Source organism: Salmo salar, chromosome 27, assembly GCF_965601325.2.
Source record: "Salmo salar chromosome 27, fSalSal1, whole genome shotgun sequence".
NCBI lineage: Eukaryota > Metazoa > Chordata > Actinopteri > Salmoniformes > Salmonidae > Salmo > Salmo salar.
In genome coordinates this window covers 13,460,189-13,479,241 of record NC_138317.1, presented here as the reverse complement: position 1 = coordinate 13,479,241, position 19,053 = coordinate 13,460,189, and the positions used below count along the sequence as shown (strand labels likewise).

Below are 19,053 nucleotides of genomic sequence, written 5' to 3'. Positions count from 1 at the left end.
ATTAATTACACTTTGGATGGTGTATCAATACACCCAGTAACTACAAAAATACAGGCGTCCTTCCTAACTCCATTGTCGGAGGGGAAGGAAACCGCTCAGGACTTTCACCATGAGGCCAACCGCTCAGGATATAAAAGAAACAGAATGGAGATAAGCACAGGCAAAATCCTAGAGGAAAACCTGGTTCAGTCTGCTTTCCACCAGACACTGGGAGATGAATTCACCTTTCAGCAGGACAATAACCTAACACACAAGGCCAAATCTACACTGGAGTTGCATACCAAGAAGACATTGTATGTTCCTGAGTGGCACAGTTACAGTTTTGACTTAAATATACTTGAACATCTATGGCAAGACCTGAAAATGGTTGTCCAGCGATGATCAACAACCAATTTGACAGAGCTTGAAGAATTTGTAATAATGGGCAAATGTTGTACAATCCAGGTGCGGAAAGCTCTTAAAGACTTACCCAGAAAGACTCACAGCTGTAATCACTGCCAAAGGGGCTTCTACAAAGTATTGTTACTCAGGGGTGTGAATACTTATTTTCAATACATTTGCAAAAATGTCTAAAAACATTTTTTCACTTTGCCATTATGGGGTATTGTGTGTAGATGGGTGAGAAACCAAATCAATTTAATCCTTTTTGAATTCAGGCTGTAACACTACAAAATGTTGAATAAGTCAAGGGGTGTGAATACTTCCTGAAGGCACTGTATCACACATTGCAGATGGAAAGCAAAGATCTAAGCTGTCAAATGGGCTTCGTCAACTCCAAAGGTCAACCCCTATGTTTATCAGTGTATGAATGCTTGGCAATTTCTCTTGTTTCTAAACGTATTTGAGATACATAGGCAGTTTGTGGTGACTGAATGAGGAAATGTTGAAGAGGGGTGTGATTACTCGAAAAATGTAACTACTCATAATTACAAGAGAAGTTCTTATGGAGCAATGCTGAGCCAGCAAATAATGTGTAGATAGCCAAGGAAGTACAAGGTGCACAAAACATCCTTGGGTACAAAATCTCTTAGGTCAATTTTCCATGGACCTTTCAAATCTACAGTAGGCCATACATTTTAGATTCAGAATAGGTATTAGGATGTTTGTATGTGTTTTATAGTATAAATAACATTGAAAAACAATCCTCAATCATGTAGCACTAGTTTCAGCGCTGACTCTTTTGTTTCATTCTCTGTGATGTCATACAGCCCAATAGCCTACATTGCATGAATTCTGAACAAGTATGCCTGCATGTACATGCATGTTTTCACCCTAAAGCGGAGCTTGTGCAGTTCAGTCCTGTTGCCTTGGTTACAGGGATGGGCTTGCACTGGCAATAAATACAACACACCTTGACTCTCAGGTGTGGCAATTGTGTCAGTGCAATTGAGGCTTCGTCATGAGTTCAGCAAAACCATAAATTTTACCTGTTTCACTCAAAGCTTACTCATTGTACAGTTACTGTACTTTTACAAAGACATTGAAACGTTTGTCGGCCTGTCAACCAAATACCACCAACAAGGTAATGTTACACATTTGTTGCTTTGTATTGTATCTGTGCACATGCATTCCTGTCTCAAGTTTTGTTTACCACTTATTCACATGAATGTAACCCAGACAAAGTTGGTGATATTGGTGCAATTTAATGTGTTCTCACTGGTGTAAGGCTCTTACATTCTACAAGTCATTCTACATTTTCATTATAATACAAGCTTTGAACAAGAAAGTACAAAATGGTGACAGACGGTGGTTGTTGACAGCCTTAGCTTATATACCGTACTACCTTTATTGCACTCAATACAAATGAACACTGTGCGTTTTCCACTAGAGGCCAGCATAGGAACAAATCCGTCAGTACCCGATCATTTGGCAGAACTGATCAGACATGAACTTGTTGGTGTTACAGTATTTCTTTTTTGACTTGTCCATGACATTCATCATCATTTCTTTTTACACTCATTATTCTCCTCGAATAAAAAATATGAAGTTACAGCTAAAGTTGCTCCTGAGCTGTAATAGCATTTCGCCGGGCCAAAAGGTTTGCTGTTACTCTGACAACATCTAATCAGGAAACTTGGCACTGAGAACCTGCACAGCAACAACATGGAGCCAAGAGAGGAAGAGAAAGAAATGGAGAAGGAGGACATTTACATTCCCAGGTCAGAGGTTATGGTCATCAGACTGAATTGTTTTTGTTATATTATCAACATACCAAATATCCAAACATTCACAATGAAACACCTACATCTAATAAAAATTCCATAGAAATGTAATTGTTGACCTCTCCAAACATTGTAGGTCACCTCCCAGGAATGCTTATGGCACAGCTGCAGTCTTGGGGAACCCCACATTAGCTGCTGATGACAGACCAGGTAACACTTCAATTCAAATTGCAATGTTGTAACATCACAGTCACTGTTATAAAGCTACATATAAATGAAAATCATGATGATTTAATGTCATGGTAGCCCCGCCCAGCAGCCTGGCTCTGACAGGGCCCCGACTCAGGAAGAAGCGCCTGGTGGCCCCCGCCCTAAGTCTGACGCTGGATCGCAGTGACTCGGCGGTTTCCGACGACTATGCCACAGCTGCCCTCTCTCCCTCCCCTGATGACGAAGATCTGGGGCTGGACATCGACTTGGATGCCATGGAAACGCCCTCGGACAGCGAGTCCCTCCACTTTCCAGTGCACGACGTGGATTTGGAGGGTGAGAACTGCGTGCAGTGGACAGGACAGACTAACAGCCTTTATCTTTGGTTCGTTTCTTCACTCACAGGTCCAAGATCAGCCAATTAACTTATTGAACAACTTTCACTTTGATTATATTTTTCCCATGAGATAGACACAAATAGGCTATTTTGGGCAATTCATAATATATAGCTAGTCCCTTTATATATGCTTTGCATTAGGTGATATTGACCCCATAGATATAATCTATTATAGACAGTACACAACCACTCTCCGTCTATGCATTTTGTTATCTACAGTACTGTATGGGAAATTGACCATTGAAACATTATTCCCATTCACAGATGACCTTCGTCTGGGAGTGGCATCACATTTCCATAAGGCCCGTGGGTCAGTACCAGAGCAGATGGGAGTGGGCTCTCTTGACCAAGACCAGGTGGACAGCCAGGGCACTAGGTGGCGCCGGTTCCGCACAGGAGATCCGCTTCAGGAGAGTCTGGTCAACATGAGTGTACTTGATCCTTTCCTTCGAGTCCTGTCACATGGGGGTGAGTCCAGAATCCCAGCACTCACTTAATCTGTCGCACTTACCTAACCGACATTATGCACGAATGTGAGCTTTTCTCCGGCTCATGGAATTCGGATAATGTGACCGTTTGTTGTGAGATCAACTCGGATGACACAACGAGCATCTTCACTTTTTTTTGCATGTTCATTTTTGCCTCATCCAAATGTTGTTTTCCTTCCAGGTTACTATGGAGAAGGGTCTAATGACATCATTGTGTTCTCTTCCTGCTATCTCCCTGAAAACAACATGGAGAACTACCAGCATGTCATGGACAACCTGTTCAGGTGTGAGAGCTAATTGATGAGAAGCCATAGTCTTAGTAAAACACTATCTGAATTGGCCACTCTTCAGGTCGACATTCCTAACCACAGCACCACTAAACATTGCAGGTACGTTGTGGGAACGTTGGACCTGATGGTGGCGGAGAACTACGTCATTGTGTACCTGTGTGCCATGGCCCAGCGTGACAAGCTTCCCGGCATTGGCTGGCTCAGAGAGTGTTACACCACCGTTGACAGAAGGTTAGTTCTGTTTACTCAAATTGGCTTGGTTTGCGGTCCTATTTCAGAAAACTATATGCCACAGTGAGTAACAAAACGGTACAAAAATATTTTAACTCAACAGTAGCTCATGTCAGCGGAGTCTACAAGTCGTAGGCCACGTTCCAGGCCGAATATATTGCAGTCATCAACATTGCAGCCAGAGTGCTATATTATATGATGTGGTTAGTGGATATGTTCAACACCTATTCAGGCATTGTGAGATCTGGCAACTGCAATGTAGTTGGCCTGGAACACTGCCAAAGTCAAATCCCAAGTTATTTTATTTTATGCCAAGTAATTAAGACTCAAGTAATGAAATCATTGAAATTTGTCTCAGTCGGTGAAAAATAAGTGTCTCAGTGTCGAAAATCTACCAAGCTGGCTATCTGTCAAGACACGGAAGAAGAGCCGGATGTTTTCCGTGTCAACTGCACAGGTGAAAACCAGATGACAGTCCCTTTGGTCTAGTTGGTCTGCTGTACTGATCTTCAGAAACTCATCACGTATGAAGTACTTTGCCCTGGTGACACGAAGGTCCTCCCCTGGTACTGGTGTTGAAAATTCTGGCATAGTGTAGTGTGCAAATTCTGGGAAATACTCTTCCATTTTTGATTTTCCCTCCAAAACCTTCTCTGCTAGGAGGTCCTGTTTGTTCAGTAAGACCCAGACAGGAAGGGTCCTTAGCCACCTGTTGTTCCAGATGATCTTGAAGAGGTTTAGTGCCTCCTGCAGCCCGTTGGTCTGGCTGTCTTCCTGCATCACCATGTCATAGCTGCTGCTGTCCACCACAAAAATAACATCCCACACGTCTGCGAAACACCGCATCCACTTTCTGCTTTCGTACCTCTGACCTCTAACATTAGATACATGAAAATTGATACCATCCATCTCGAAAAATGTCTCAGACATCCCTGAAGCCTTTTTACTGTTGTTTTGTATGTAATGCATTTTCTCGTCTGCAGTGCGTTCCGCATGTAAACAGCGCATCTGATTTACTATCGTGCGTTGCCCAGATTCATCAGCTCCTAACAGTAGTAACTGGCGCGGGCAAGTTATTTGGTTGTTATGCTCGTCTTCTTGCAGCTGTTTATTAATCCTTTTGTTTGATTCTTTACGTGCCTTCTCAATACGTTGGTCTTTACTGCACAGACAACCCATATTAATTAAATAATACTAGATTCCTAGGCTTGCCTAAGGAAAAAATACAGAAATTAAGAAAATGACAGTGTTACAACAGACCCCTTCCCCCGTAAACTGTCACTCTGGGTCTGACACAGAAAGCATCCGCTGCCACTCTCAGAAGGTTGATTCCTTGAACGTTTTCATTGTGAATCCGCAATGAACTCTTCAAGTGTAATGTCAATGTAAATGTTCAGCAATAAGTCTAAATGCAGGCAGTGAGTTTTCGAATCGAGATTCCCACGATGTCTTACTGTGGCGCCACACTGAACTTTAGCGGTATTTTCTAGAACCGATCGATTTTCCCGAGTAGCCCAGAATTCAAAACTTTGCAGTTCTGTCAAAGCGCAGCCATGGCTAGATGCTCTTCCCTTCACCACAACGATAGTAAAGAAACTACAAGAAAGATAATTAAAAAGTTAACTTCTGAAACAATATTTACACAATTCCACTAAAATGGGGGCATGCGATCATTACACGAAGCTCCTCCCTGATTCGAATGCCTTGCTGTAGCAGCATTGCGCAAATTGTGGATTTATATCCTGTATTTCCCAACCTTGTAATTTCCCCTACTCAGCATCTGGTGAAATATGACTCTGTTTGTGGTAACGTGTTGTTTGTGTTAGGAGTTTGTGTCGAAGCAGAATTATTGTATTGAATATGAATAGACCCAGGGTGTGGTGCTTAATTAATGTCCAACTTGCTCTGACTGGCTGTACACAAATGAGGGCAAACACTCCACCTTAAACCTGTTGATTTGTAGTATTCTATGGTCCCTTCTTTTTTATATATTTTTTATTTCACTAGGCAAGTCCGTTAAGAAAAAACATCTTATTTTACAATGATTACATTTTAGTCATTTAGCAGACGCTCTTATCCAGAGCAACTTACAGTAGTGAATGCATACATTTCATACATTTTTTTTTCGTACTGGCCCCCGTGGGAATCGAACCCACAACCCTGCCGTTGCAAACACCATGCTCTACCAACTGAGCCACAAATGGAAGAGTATTTCCCTGAATTTGCACAGTTCTGAGTATACAAGAACAGTGCCAGGGGATGACCTTCGTGTCACCAGGGCAAAGTATTTCACCATCATTGTATAACATCATATTTTATTTTATTCAGCTGGGCAATTTGTTTTATTAATGATATAGTAGTGTCCCTACTCAAAGTCAAGTCAGCCTAGTAGTTAATTAGTCTGGCTAACGCCTAATTCTTGAAGTCCTCCTGACTTCAGAGTCGGGAATGACTTTTTGATGTTGTTGGCGTTGATAATGGAGGGGGCTGTGCTTTTACTGCTTGGCCCCCCTCTGTGTATTTTTCACTCAAACACCCACAGGCACAGCCACATACAGCCCCCTTCCATTACAATGTTTGGAATTTCAAATCTAAACAACGAGAGCTCTCAACCCCTGAGAATTTTTTTAAATAAAATAAAAAATAACGAAATCCATTGCACAATTTTTGAGCGAATATTGCATTAACAAATGGCCTCCTATCCAGGCCAGTGTGGTCACAGCTCTGTGCTGTGAGTCACATGGATCAGCCAGGTTAGTAGTTGATAGCCTGATCCACCATCCACCACTGTTGCGCTCTCGTGTAGTGAAACAGAATTGAAGCTACCAAGACGAGTCTCAAGCCATCACATTTATGACTGATCCTGATCTAACTCAAGTCTGCACTTCATTAGGTAATTACTATGTAACTATTTAACTATAGTACCAGTCAAAAGTTTGGACACCTACTCATTCAAGGGTTTTTCTTTATATTTTTACATTGTAGAATAATAGTGAAGACATCAAAACTATGAAATAGCACATATGGAATCATGTACTAACCAAAAAAGTGTTCAACAAATATTTTATGTTTTATATTCTTCAAAGAAGCCACCCTTTGCCTTGATGACAGCTTTGCACACTCTTGGCATTCTCTCAACCAGCTCCATGAGGAATGCGTTTCCATCAGCCTTGAAGGAGTTCCCACATATGCTGAGCACTTGTTGGCGGATTTTTCTTCCCTCTGCGGTCCAAATAGCCCATACACAGCCTGGAGGTGTGTTTTGGGTCATTGTCCTGTTGAAATACAAATGATAGTCCCACTAGGCGCAAACCAGATGGGATGGCGAATCGCAGCAGAATGCTGTGGTAGCCAAGCTGGTTAAGTGTGCTTTGAATTCAAAATAAATCACAGACAGTGTCACCAGCAAAGCACCCCCACACCATCACACCTCCTCCTCAATGCTTCACGGTGGGAACTACACATGCGGAGATCATCCGTTCACCTACTCTGCATCTCACAAAGACACAGCGGTTGGAACCAAAAATCTCAAATTTGGAGTCATCAGACCAAAGGACAGATTTCCACTGGTCTAATGCCCATTGCTTGTGTTCCTTTGCCCAAACAAGTCTCTTTTTCTTATTGGTTATTCACGCAGTCTCCTCTGAACAGTTGATGTTGAGATGTGTCTGTTACTTGAACTATGTGAAGCATTTATTTGGCCTGCAATTTCTGAGGCTGGCAACTCTAATGAACTTATCCTCTGCAGCAGAGGTAACTCTGAGTCTTCTTTTCCTGTGGCGGTCATCATGAGAGCCAGTTTCATCATAGCGCTTGATGGTTTTGGTGACTGCACTTGAAGAAACTTTAAAAGTTGTTAATGTTCCGAATTGACTGACCTTCATGTCTTAAAGTAAAGATGGACTGTCGTTTTTCTTTGCTTATTTGAGCTGTTCTTGCCATAATATGGACTTGTTTTTTTAACAAATAGGGCTACATTCTGTATACCACCCCTACCTGTATACCACAAATAAACTTTTAACAGGGCACACCTGTTAATTGAAATGCATTCCAGGTGACTACCTCATGAAGCTGGTTGAGAGCATACCAAGAGTGTGCAAAGCTGTCATCAAGGCAAAGGGAGAGAATGGCACCGGAGGGGATGGCTGCCGTTTTACGGACTCCTAACCAACTGTGCTATTGTGTATAACGTGTGCACTGGGAGTCGGGAAGCAAGTTCAGGGAGTGAATCATTTAATGAATGAACGAAACATAATACAAAACAAGAAACACGAACAACGCACAGACAGGAAACTGAAACAGAATCAATGACACCTGGGGAAGGAACCAAAGGGAGTGACATATATATAAGGCAGATAATCAAGGAGGTGATGGAGTCCAGGTGAGTGTCATTATACGCAGATGCATGTAACGATGGTGACAGGTGTGCGCCATAACGAGCAGCCTGGTGACCTAGAGGCCGGAGAGGGAGCACACGTGACATTGTGTTCATTTTTTTGCGTTGTTTGTAACTTTAAAAAAAAACTTATTTAGTACATAATGTTGCTGCTACTGTCTCTTATGGCCGAAAATAACTTCTGGACATCAGAACAGCGATTACTCACCTCGAACTGGACCAAAAAAAATATTTAATGATTCTGACAGGAAGAATATACTGCTTTCTCGGGAATGGGCCCAAATCCCGTCATTTGCATGAAGAAAAGACAGAGGAAAAGGGAGCGGAGGTCAGGCTGCCTGCTGAGAATTCGTAGGTGAGTGAGTAAACCCCCACTACCCTCCATTCTATTGGCCAACGTGCAGTCATTGGAAAACAAAATGGATAATATACGATCAAGAGTATCCTACCAACGGGACATTAAAAACTGTAATATCTTACATTTCACTGAGTCATGGCTGAACGACAACACAGATAATATAGAGCTGGTGGGATTTTCCATGCATCGGCAGGACAGAGAAGCTACGTCTGGTAAGAGGAGCGCCGGGGGTGTGTGTCTATTTGTCAATAACAGCTGGCGCATGATGTTAAAGAAGTCTCGAGGTATTGCACGCCTTATGATAAGCTGTAGACCACACTATCTACCAAGAGAGTTCTCATTTATTATAAGGGCACAAGGCGAGACCCAGATGCAGACACAATGGTAGTGTACAGGCAAAAGGTCAAAACGTGTCCAGTAGGTACCGAAGGGCGGGCAGGCTTGAGGTCAGGGCAGGCAGAATGGTCAGGCAGGCCGGTATGGAGTCCAGAAAACAGGCAAGGGTCAAAACCAGGAGGACTAGCAAAGAAGTGAAAAAGGAGTACGGGAAAAAACACGCTGGTTGACTTGACAAACTTACAAGATAAACTGGCACAGAGAGACAGGAAACACAGGGATAAATACACTGGGGAAAATAAGCGACACCTGGAGGGGGTGGAGACAATCACAAGGACAGGTAAAACAGATCAGGGTGTGACATCTATATTATTCGTAGCCATCTATTTACCACCACAAACCGATGCTGGCACTAAGACCGCACTCAACCAGCTATATAAGGCCATAAGAAAACCAAAAAATGTGACTCCAACATTATCATTAAGTTTGCTGATGACACAACAGTGGTAGGCCTGATTACCGACAATGATGAGACAGCCTATATGGAGGTGGTCAGAGACCTGGCAGTGTGGTGTCAGGACAACAACCTCCCTCAATGTGATCAAGACAAAGGAGCTTATCGTGGACTATAGGAAAAGAAGGGCCGAACAGGCCCCAATCAACATTGACCGGGCTGTAGGGGAGCAGGTCGAGAGTTTCAAGTTCCTTGGTGTCCACATCACCAACAAACTATTATGGTCCAAACACACCAAGACAGTTGTGAAGAGTGCACGACAACACCTTTACCCCCTCGAGACTGAAAAGATTTGGCATGGGTCCCCAGATCCTCAAAAACTTCTACAGCTGCACCATCGAGAGCATCCTGACCGGTTGCATCACCGCCTGGTATGGCAACTCCTCGGCATCTGACCGCAAGGCGCTACAGAGGGTAGTGTGTACGGCCCAGTACATCACTGGGGTCAAGCTTCCTGCCATCCAGGACCTATATACTAGGCGGTGTCAAAGGAAAGTCAAAAAAAATTGTAAAAGACTCTAGTCACCCAAGTTACAAACTGTTCTCTCTGCTCCACCCCCATCCCCCCCATTTGTTTTTACACTGCTGCTACTCACTGTTTATTATCTATGCATAGTCACTTTACCTCTACCTACATGTACAAATTACCTCAACTAACCTGTACCCCTGCATATTGACTCAGTACTGGTACCCCCTGTATATCGCCTCGTTATTGTTGTTCTATTGTGTTACTTTATATTATTTTTTACTTTAGTTTATTTGGTAAATATTTTCTTAACTCTTTCTTGAACTGCACTGTTGGTTAAAGGCTTGTAAGTAAGCATTTCACGGTAAGGTCTACACCTGTTGAATTCGGCACATGTGAGAAATAGAGTTTGATTTGGATTTGATTTGGATTTGGTTGGCTACTTTGAAGAATCTAAAATCTATTTAGATTTTTTTAACACTTTTTTTGGTTACTACATGATTCCATATTTGTTATTTCATCATTTTGATGTCTTCACTATTATTCTACAATGTATAAAATAGTAAAAATTAAGAAAAACCATGAAATGAGTAGGCGTGTCCACCACCGTTGTGTTCTCGTGTAGTGAAACAGAATAGAAGCTACCAAGACGAGTCTGAAGCCATCACATTGGTGACTTGTCTTGATCTAATACAAGTCTGCACCTCATTAGGTAATTGCGATGTAATTACTATTTAACTATATCACAAAGTTATACCAGGAGGCTACTTTTATACCATTACCAGTACTTTTAATAAATAAACAACTTAAAACAGCAGACAGTAAAATAAAGTTAAACCTTCAATAAATATTCCCAAATAATACCATGCGTACTTTAAAAAAATTGTGTTTGAGAGTTTGAATTTTCTGTGAAGCAACCATATGTACTTATACAGTATAAAAAGTAACCCACAGCAAGTAGCTGGCAATAATAGTGTCACATTGGGCCTTAGCATCCTTAGCAAGTTTACGAAAGCCTGCTTTGGCACTCCTTCTTCAGCCAGAGGATGGCATCAAAACCAAAGTATAATTTTGAGTTTCCTCCTGACTTCCCGCACAGCCAACCTACAGTTCTCAGGCTAAGAGGTAGTAGATTCCAGGGTTTTAATCATTAGGCACAAAACGGAAGAACATGGACTGAAACTAGGATGGACTACATGGACTTGTCCAATAAAAAACACTCACATAGTCATTTTCCGTTGGAAAACGTTTTTAAAACGTTTTACATTGAGTGCCCTAATGGAAAGAGTGTTGTTTTTTTCAGGATGGTTACAGCAGTGTCCAAAGGCTTCTGTACAGCATGGCTACTAACATAATCCCTCATATTTCCAGAAAGCTTTGATGCTGTAAACCTTGACCTGGGTCTAATCCTAATAATGTAACTAAATGTTTGGATCCAGTAAAGGTATCAAGTGAACTGCAGGAGGAAAAAAGCTGCTAAGACCATCACACTGACCTTGTATGTTGTTGAAATGAGTGTCTCAACTTGATTTCCCTTTATATTATTTATATTATTATATGTATTTATTATATTAGTATATTTATTTATTTATTATATTTATATTATTATATCCTATTTCCCTTTATACAAATATGTGTAAGGAATTATCCAAGAAAAACCCTGCAGGGATTTCTAGAGGTTACCTATAGTTCAGACACTCATTTGTTTGTGATATGGTTTTGGACCCTTTCTTTGAACATTTACATTTTAGTCATTTAGCAGATGCCTTTATCCAGAAGGACTTAACAGTTACTACATTCATCTTAAGATAGCTAGGTGGGACAAAAACAACATATCCCACGGGGGACCAGTACGGTAAGTCGCTCTGGATAAGAGCGTCTGCTAAATGACTAAAATGTAAATGTAAATATCAGGGGGAAGCTGGTTCCACCATTAGGGTGCCAGGACAGAGAAGAGCTTGGACTGTGCTGAGTGGGAGCTGCCCTCCCATACGGGTGGGAGGGCCAAAAGACCAAAGATGGCAGAACGGAGAACTCGGGTTGGGGTGTAGGGTTTGAGCATAGCCTGAAGGTAGGGAAGGGCAGTTCCTCTTGCTGCTCCGTAGGCAAGTAACATGATCTTGTAGTGAATGCGGGCTTCGAATGGAAGCCAGTGGAATGTGCAGAGGAGCGGGGCGACATGGGAGAATTTGGGAAAGTTTAACACTAGGCAGGCTGCAGCGTTCTGGATAAGTTGCAGGGGTTTAATGGCACAAGCGGGGAGCCCAACCAACAGCAAGTTGCAGTAGTCCAGATGGGAGATGACAAGTGCCTAGATTAGGACCTGTGCAGCTTCCTGTGTGAGCTAGGGTCGTACTCTACAGATGTTATAGAGCATGAACCTGCAGGAGCGAGTCACTGCTTTCATGTTTGCAGAGAACGACAGGGTGTTGTCCAGGGTCACACCAAGGTTCTTTGCACTCTGGGAGGGTCACACTGTGGAGTTGTCAGCCGTGATGGAGAGGTCATGGAGCGGGCAGGCCTTCCCCTGGAGGAAGAGCAGCTCTGTCTTGTTGAGGTTGAGCTTGAGATGGTGGGCCGACATCCAAGCTGAGGAGTGACCTTCCAGGTAGGATGCAATCCAAGAGTGTGCAGAGCCTGAGACCCAGCCCTGAGAGGGTGGAGAGGAGGATCTGATGGCTCATGATGTCAAATGCAGCGGATAGATCTAGAAGGATGAGAACAGAGGAGAGAGAGTCAGCTTTGGCAGTGCGGAAAGCCACCATGACACAGAGAAGAGCAGTCTCGGTTGAGTGACCCATCTTGAAGCCTGACTGGTTATGGTCAAGAACATCATTCTGAGAGCGATAGCGAGAGAGTTTGTCTGAGACAGCGGGCTCAAGTGTTTTGGAAAGAAAAGAAAGAAGGGATACCGGTCTGTAGTTTTTGACGTCATAGGGGTTGAGTGTTGGTTTCTTGTGGAGTGGAGCGACTCCGGCCATTTGAAGTCAGAGGGATTGATGAGGGAAGCCAGTGAGTTGATGAGGGGAGTGAGGATTGGAGAAGGTCTCCAGAGATGATCTGGAGAAGGGAGGAGGGGATGGGGTCGAGTGGGCAGTTTGTCGGGCGGCCGGACACTAGTCGCAGGATTTCATCTGAAGAGAGAGGGGAGAAAGAGGTCAAGGCGTAGGGTAGTTCTGTGTGAGTGGGACCAGTTGACTCAATAGGCTGAGTGAAGGAGGAGCAGATGTTGTCAACCTTCTTTTCAAAGTGGTTAACAAAGTCGTCCGCAGAGGGGGAGGAGGGAGGGGGTTGAGGATTAAGGAGGGAGGAGATGGTGGAAAAGAGTTTCCTAGGGTTAGAGGCAGAAGCTGAAATGTAGAGTGATAGAAAGTGGTTTTAGCAACGGAAACAGAGGAAGAGCATGTAGAGAGGAGGGCGTGACAGGATGGTAGATCCTCCAGAAGTTTTGTTTTCCTCAATTTTCACTCAGCTGCACACATGCCTGTTCTGTAAACTCACAATGTGTCACTCAGCTACTGAGCAGGAGGGGAGGGCCGAGCCAGCCGGGAGGAAAGAGGACAGTGCGAGTCATTGGATGCGGAAAGGCAGGATAATAGGGTTGAACAGGCAGAGTCAGGAGACAAGACAGAGAACGATTTAGCAAAGGGAGAGATGATATGATAGAAGAGGAGATAGTAGTGGGAGAGAGAGAGCAAAGATTGCGATGGCGTATGACCATCTGGGTAGGGGATGAGTGGTGTGCATTTGACAGTTTTCCAGACAAGATTAAGTGTTTGTGGATGAAAAAGCTCTTTCAATAGTTCTACATTGAGCATGCTTTTCAGTCCAGGAGTAGGGCTCACCTGTGTCTGGAAAACCAACATTATTCTTTGTGATGTTTTCTCCAATAGAGCTGGTGTTTTGACACCTGACAGTCTCTAGCCAACTTCCCCTCTCACTTCCTGTTGTGACTTGGCCCATGAACAGTATCAGTCAAAAGTTTGGACACACTGACTCATTCCAAGGTTTTTCTTTATTTTTATTATTGTCTACATTGTAGAATAATAGTGAAGACATCAAAACTATGAAATAACACATATGGAATCATTTAGCAACCAAAAAAGTGTTAAACAAATCAAAATATATTTTATATTTGAGATTCTTCAAAGGAGCCAGCCTTTGCCTTGATGACAGCATTGCACACTCTTGGCATTCTCTCAACCAACTTCATGAGGAATGCTTTTCCAACAGTCTTGAATGAGTTCCCACATATGCGGAGCACTTGTTGGCTGCTTTTCCTTCACTCTGCATTCCAACTCATCCCAAAACATCTCAATTGGGTTGAGGTCGGGGGATTGTGGAGACCAGGTCTTCTGATGCAGCACTCCATCACTCTCCTTCTTGGTCAAATAGCCCTTACACAGCCTGAATGTGTGTTTGGTGTCATTGTCCTGTTGAAAAACAAATTATAGTCCCACTAAGTGCAAACCAGATGGGATGGCGTATCGCTGCAGAATGCTGTGGTAGCCTTGCTGGTTAAGTGTGCCTTGAATGCTAAATAAAGCACCCCCACACCATCACACCTCCTCCTCCATGCTTCATGGTGGGAACCACACATGCAGAGATCATCCGTTCACCTACTCTGCGTCTCACAAAGACACGGCGGTTGGAACCAAAAATCCCAATTTTGGACTCATCAGACCAAAGGACAGATTTCCACAGGTCTAATGTCCATTGCTCGAGTTTCTTGGCCCAAGCCAATGTAACAGTGTAGGTTCCTTCCCTCTCTTTGCCCCAACCTGGGCTCGAACCAGGGACCCTTGCACACATCAACAACTGACACCGACGAAGCATCGTGCCACAAAAGCCACGGCTCTTGCAACGCAAGGGGAACAACCACTTCAGGTCTCAGAGCGAGTGACGTCACTGATTGAAACGCTATTAGCGCGCACCACCGCTAACTAACTAGCCATTTCACATCGGTTACACTCACCCCCCTTTTGACCTCCTCCTTTTCTGCAGCAACCAATGATCCGGGTCAACAGCATCAATGTAACAGTGTAGGCTCCGTCCCTCTCCTCGCCCCAACCTGGGCTCGAACCAGGAACCCTTGCACACATCAACAACTGACACCCACCGAAGCATCGTTACCCATCGTGCCACAAAAGCCGCGGCTCTTGCAACGCAAGGGGAACAACCACTTCAGGTCTCAGAGTGAGTGACGTCACTGATTGAAACGCTATTAGCGCGCACCACCGCTAACTAACTAGCCATTTCACATCGGTTACACTCACCCCCCTTTTGACCTCCTCCTTTTCTGCAGCAACCAATGATCCGGGTCAACAGCATCAATGTAACAGTGTAGGTTCCGTCCCTCTCCTCGCCCCAACCTGGGCTCGAACCAGGAACCCTTGCACACATCAACAACTGACACCCACCGAAGCATCGTTACCCATCGCGCCACAAAAGCCGCGGCCCTTGCAGCGCAAGGGGAACACCTACTTAAGGTCGCAGAGCGAGTGACTTCACCGATTGAAACGCTACTAGCGCGCACCACCGCTAACTAGCTAGCCATTTCACATCGGTTGCACTCACCCCCCTTTTGACCTCCTCCTTTTCCGCAGCAACCAATGATCCGGGTCACGGCACCAGTGTAACAGATGTATATCGTACTCTCCTTGCGTTGTGTTTTCTCCTAATAAATCACATCAGCCAGTGGTCCCAGTTGAGCATCATTTATTCCTGTTGTTAAATGGGAAACAGCACGGTAGTTGTGCAGGGCTTAATGATACTGATGGCTGTCGATGGCAAAATCCCTTGCATCACATTTTCGTACTGGGTCACAAAATACAAAAATACAATACAAAATATAACCTGTGTAAATACCTGTTGTTAAATGGGAAACAGCACGGTAGTTGTGCAGGGCTTAATGATACTGATGGCTGTCGATGGCAAAATCTGTAGCATGAAGACAACTGTGTTAGCAGTGGGCTTATGTGACCATTACATCGGTGTATGCTAGCTAACACACTTATCTACAGCAATCATATGCCAAAGCACATTCCAGAAAGCCCCTCAATCCCTAACAGGTACCATATACTCACACATGTATAAATCAGTAACGTACAGCAAACTTGTACACATTGTAAAATATAAAATATAAAACAGTATTCAGAACATGACCTACCCCTTGCATCACATTTTCATACTGGGAAGACCTGACGTTCGCGATCTCCCCCTATCTGCAAGCGGGGCCAATCACAACACACCTTATTGTCATCAGTTGAACCAACCAATAAGAATGCTTGAACATTAAGTACCAATTTCTTTAGAGGCAAGTGGAAACATAACCAACCCTGTTACACCAAGCAAGTCTCTTCTTATTGGTGTCCTTTAATAGTCTTTGCAGCATTTCGACCATGAAGGCCTGATTCACGCAGTCTCCTCTGAACAGTTGATGTTGAGATGTATCTGTTACTTGAACTCTGTGAAGCATTTATTTGGGCTGCAATCTGAGGTGCAGTTAACTCTATTGAACTTATCCTCTGCAGAAGAGGTAACTCTGGGTCTTCCTTCCAGTAGCTCTTGATGGTTTTTGCGACTGCACCTGAAGAAACGTTAAAAGTTCTTGTAATTTTCCGAATTGACTGACCTTGATGTCATAAAGTAATGATGGACTGTCGTTTATCTTTGCTTATTTGAGCTGTAATATGGACTTGGTCTTTTACCAAATATGGCTATCTTCTGTATACCAATGAAGCTGGTTGAGAATGCCAAGAGTGTGCAAAGCTGTCGTCAAGGCAACGGGTGGTTATTTTTTAACAATCTAAAGTATAACATATATTTGTATTTGTTTAACACTTTTTTGGTTACTACATGATTCCATATGTGTTATTTCATAGTTTTGATGTCTTCACTATTTTTCTACAATCTAGAAAATAGTCAAAACACTTTGACCGGTACTGTAAGTGAGAGAGGTAGACCCCTTACTTAACAGTTTGCGCCTGTCTGGGGAGTCACACAGACTGGGCCCCAAATAACCTTTGGAGGCACTAAAGTAACCTTTGGTAGAGATACGTGTCTAATGGACAGGTTTAAACCGTCAATCATGGTGATGTGAGAGAGGTAGTGTAAATTTACAGAAGATACACTGACCGATTTGAATGAACAACTGTTACCTTTACTCTTAAACTTGATTCTGTTTCTCTCGTAGGTTGAGGAAGAATCTGAAAGGTCTATACATCGTACACCCAACCTGGTACATCAAGGCCCTGATCACCATCATCAAGCCCTTCATCAGGTGAGGACCACCATCCCCTGAGACACCAAGTCCAGTCTGTCAGGGTTGCTGTTGTTGTTGTTGAGTCAATGGGCCCTGTTACTCTATGAAGCACAAGGGACATCTATAGAACAATGGCCATAGCACTGTTTGAGCAGCCGCCCTGATCTTGTAGCTGTAATAGTACAAATCTTAATTGTATATTTATTTCATCTAAACGATGCTGCCCACTACTGTATCTTTATGTTTTTACATGTAGGCTCTGTGCCGTCACACAAAACTAATGGCTTCCGATCCCGTCATCCTCACAGCTCCAAATTCAGTCGCAAGCTTCAGTTTATCGACAGCCTTCGGGAGCTGTCCCAGCACATCCCTATTGAGCATGTGCAGATCCCCGACTGCGTCAGACAGTGAGTGACACCATCAGACTCTCTCATGCCACGTTCAAAACACTTGGGAACTTGGAACTCGGAAATCTCTGACTTCTGACCTCAGTGTGTTTAAGACAACTGTGAACTTGTAAAAAATGTAGCACCGACTAGGAAAAATATTTTTGAGTGGTCAACTCAGAATTCCAAGTCGGGAACTAAGGTCTCTTTCTACAGCTCCTACTTTCCGACCTTAAGATCACTGAAGTCATTATTTGACCTCGCTTTTTTCAGAGTTCCCAGTACTCTTGAAAGCACCATCACACATTCACAACAAGCAACATTAATGAACCAATAAATGGGAAAGCCCATCACCTCATATGTTTATTGTGTGACTAATATCTAGTTATTCTTAATCACTCTTTGGCTACCATTGAGCAAATCAAAGTATTAATTTCAAACAGAAAGAAAACAGTGAGACCTATTATGATGATTCATGAAAATGTATTGGCTGTGTTTATTGTTTTTCAGTCCAGTTCAATATATTTCCATTCACACAGGTTTGACGAGAATATGGACAGGTGATATACTGAAAATGGTGATCTGGACCACAGTGTAAGGTACATGAAGCCAAAACAGTGGACTAAAAAGGATCAAATCTGGCAACCGATGACTTGACACTGAGGATGAACCTGGCTGCCCAATCTTACATCAGTTGTCCTATGAGACAACTTTAACCAAAGTATCTACTGAAGGACCACAAGTAGAAACACTGAGCTCCAAAAGTATTGAGACTGTAACCACGTTTCCATCCAGTTTTTATACAGTAAAGTCATACCATATAAACAAAATACCAACAGCTGATGGAAACAGGAAGTTTCGGTACAACGTTATAAATGCAGACAGATAATTTGTTCGTTCGACATGCTGGGATATTTTTGTGTCATTAAAATTAATCATGTGAGAAATGGCAGTGGAAACGCCTTCATGCACAAATATTGATATAATAACCATCACATCGAAGTAAACTTGGAGTCACGCAATGTTTTGGGGTGTGGTCCTCCCGCTACAACTCAGGAAACCATACAGATTATTAGGCTACAGATGAAGTGATGAATTTTACAGGGGGGTGAAAGTGCAATGTGATCTTTATGCTCCTTTCCAATAAATATTGAGGTTCTTATTCTGGTGACATGATGATCAGTGCTTGACTGCCATTTTTGACCAATAAAAATATTCTCACCTCTTATCCATAATAATCTCATCATGTAGACCTAAAGCCAATTTATGCTGGCTCTGCATATGTGATTCTTACAGCGGATGTGAAGCAATTGCAGGGCCTCTGAAGGCTTGTGGAGGCCAAATCGAGCTCCGTACCGCATCGCTGTGAGCCTCACAAAATTTGTGAAAATGCAGAGGGCTCCGTATAGCTCCGTATTGACATGATTGGTTGACGGTAGATGTGGGCGGGAGGTCCTGTATCAACACAAAGTCACATCCTTGACAACTCCCTTCACAACAACTCTGTTCCGCAAAGCTCAAGAAGTATGAATGTCCTGACTTCTGCAGAGACCAT

At 43.2% G+C, this 19,053-nt stretch overlaps 2 protein-coding genes across 4 annotated transcripts; one reads left to right on the top strand and one right to left on the bottom strand.

The window, feature by feature from the left end:
- Positions 1-1,339: 1,339 nt before the first annotated feature.
- Positions 1,340-18,726, top strand: LOC106588343 (BCL2/adenovirus E1B 19 kDa protein-interacting protein 2). 3 transcript variants are annotated; one of them, XR_014382913.1, is made up of 10 exons: positions 1,340-1,522; positions 1,988-2,159; positions 2,299-2,372; positions 2,469-2,708; positions 3,034-3,237; positions 3,439-3,541; positions 3,647-3,778; positions 17,044-17,130; positions 17,369-17,519; positions 18,038-18,726. XR_014382913.1 is itself a non-coding variant. In XM_014177228.3 (10 exons), the coding sequence occupies exons 2-10, from the start codon at positions 2,104-2,106 to the stop codon at positions 18,060-18,062; spliced, it is 1,020 nt and encodes a 339-aa protein (XP_014032703.3). In that variant the 5' UTR covers positions 1,340-1,522; positions 2,039-2,103; the 3' UTR covers positions 18,063-18,726. The 3 variants fall into 3 exon arrangements, 2 of the variants coding, with proteins under 2 accessions (XP_014032703.3, XP_014032702.3); XM_014177228.3 differs by having other exon boundaries at positions 2,039-2,159; positions 17,421-17,519; XM_014177227.3 differs by having other exon boundaries at positions 17,421-17,519.
- Positions 2,020-5,505, bottom strand: LOC123730911 (guanine nucleotide-binding protein G(s) subunit alpha). Its single transcript, XM_045709494.2, has one exon. The coding sequence runs from the start codon at positions 4,955-4,957 to the stop codon at positions 4,133-4,135; it is 825 nt and encodes a 274-aa protein (XP_045565450.2). The 5' UTR covers positions 4,958-5,505; the 3' UTR covers positions 2,020-4,132.
- Positions 18,727-19,053: the final 327 nt, after the last annotated feature.

Excerpts from the sequence above, each read along its gene's own strand:
- LOC106588343 (XM_014177228.3), top strand. The coding sequence starts at position 2,104 with ATGGAGCCAAGAGAGGAAGAGAAAGAAATGGAGAAGGAGGACATTTAC. Across the intron at positions 2,160-2,298 it reads GAGGACATTTACATTCCCAG|GTCACCTCCCAGGAATGCTT; the intron begins GTCAGAGGTTAT and ends CAAACATTGTAG. Across the intron at positions 3,542-3,646 it reads GTCATGGACAACCTGTTCAG|GTACGTTGTGGGAACGTTGG; the intron begins GTGTGAGAGCTA and ends TAAACATTGCAG.
- LOC123730911 (XM_045709494.2), bottom strand. The coding sequence starts at position 4,957 with ATGGGTTGTCTGTGCAGTAAAGACCAACGTATTGAGAAGGCACGTAAA.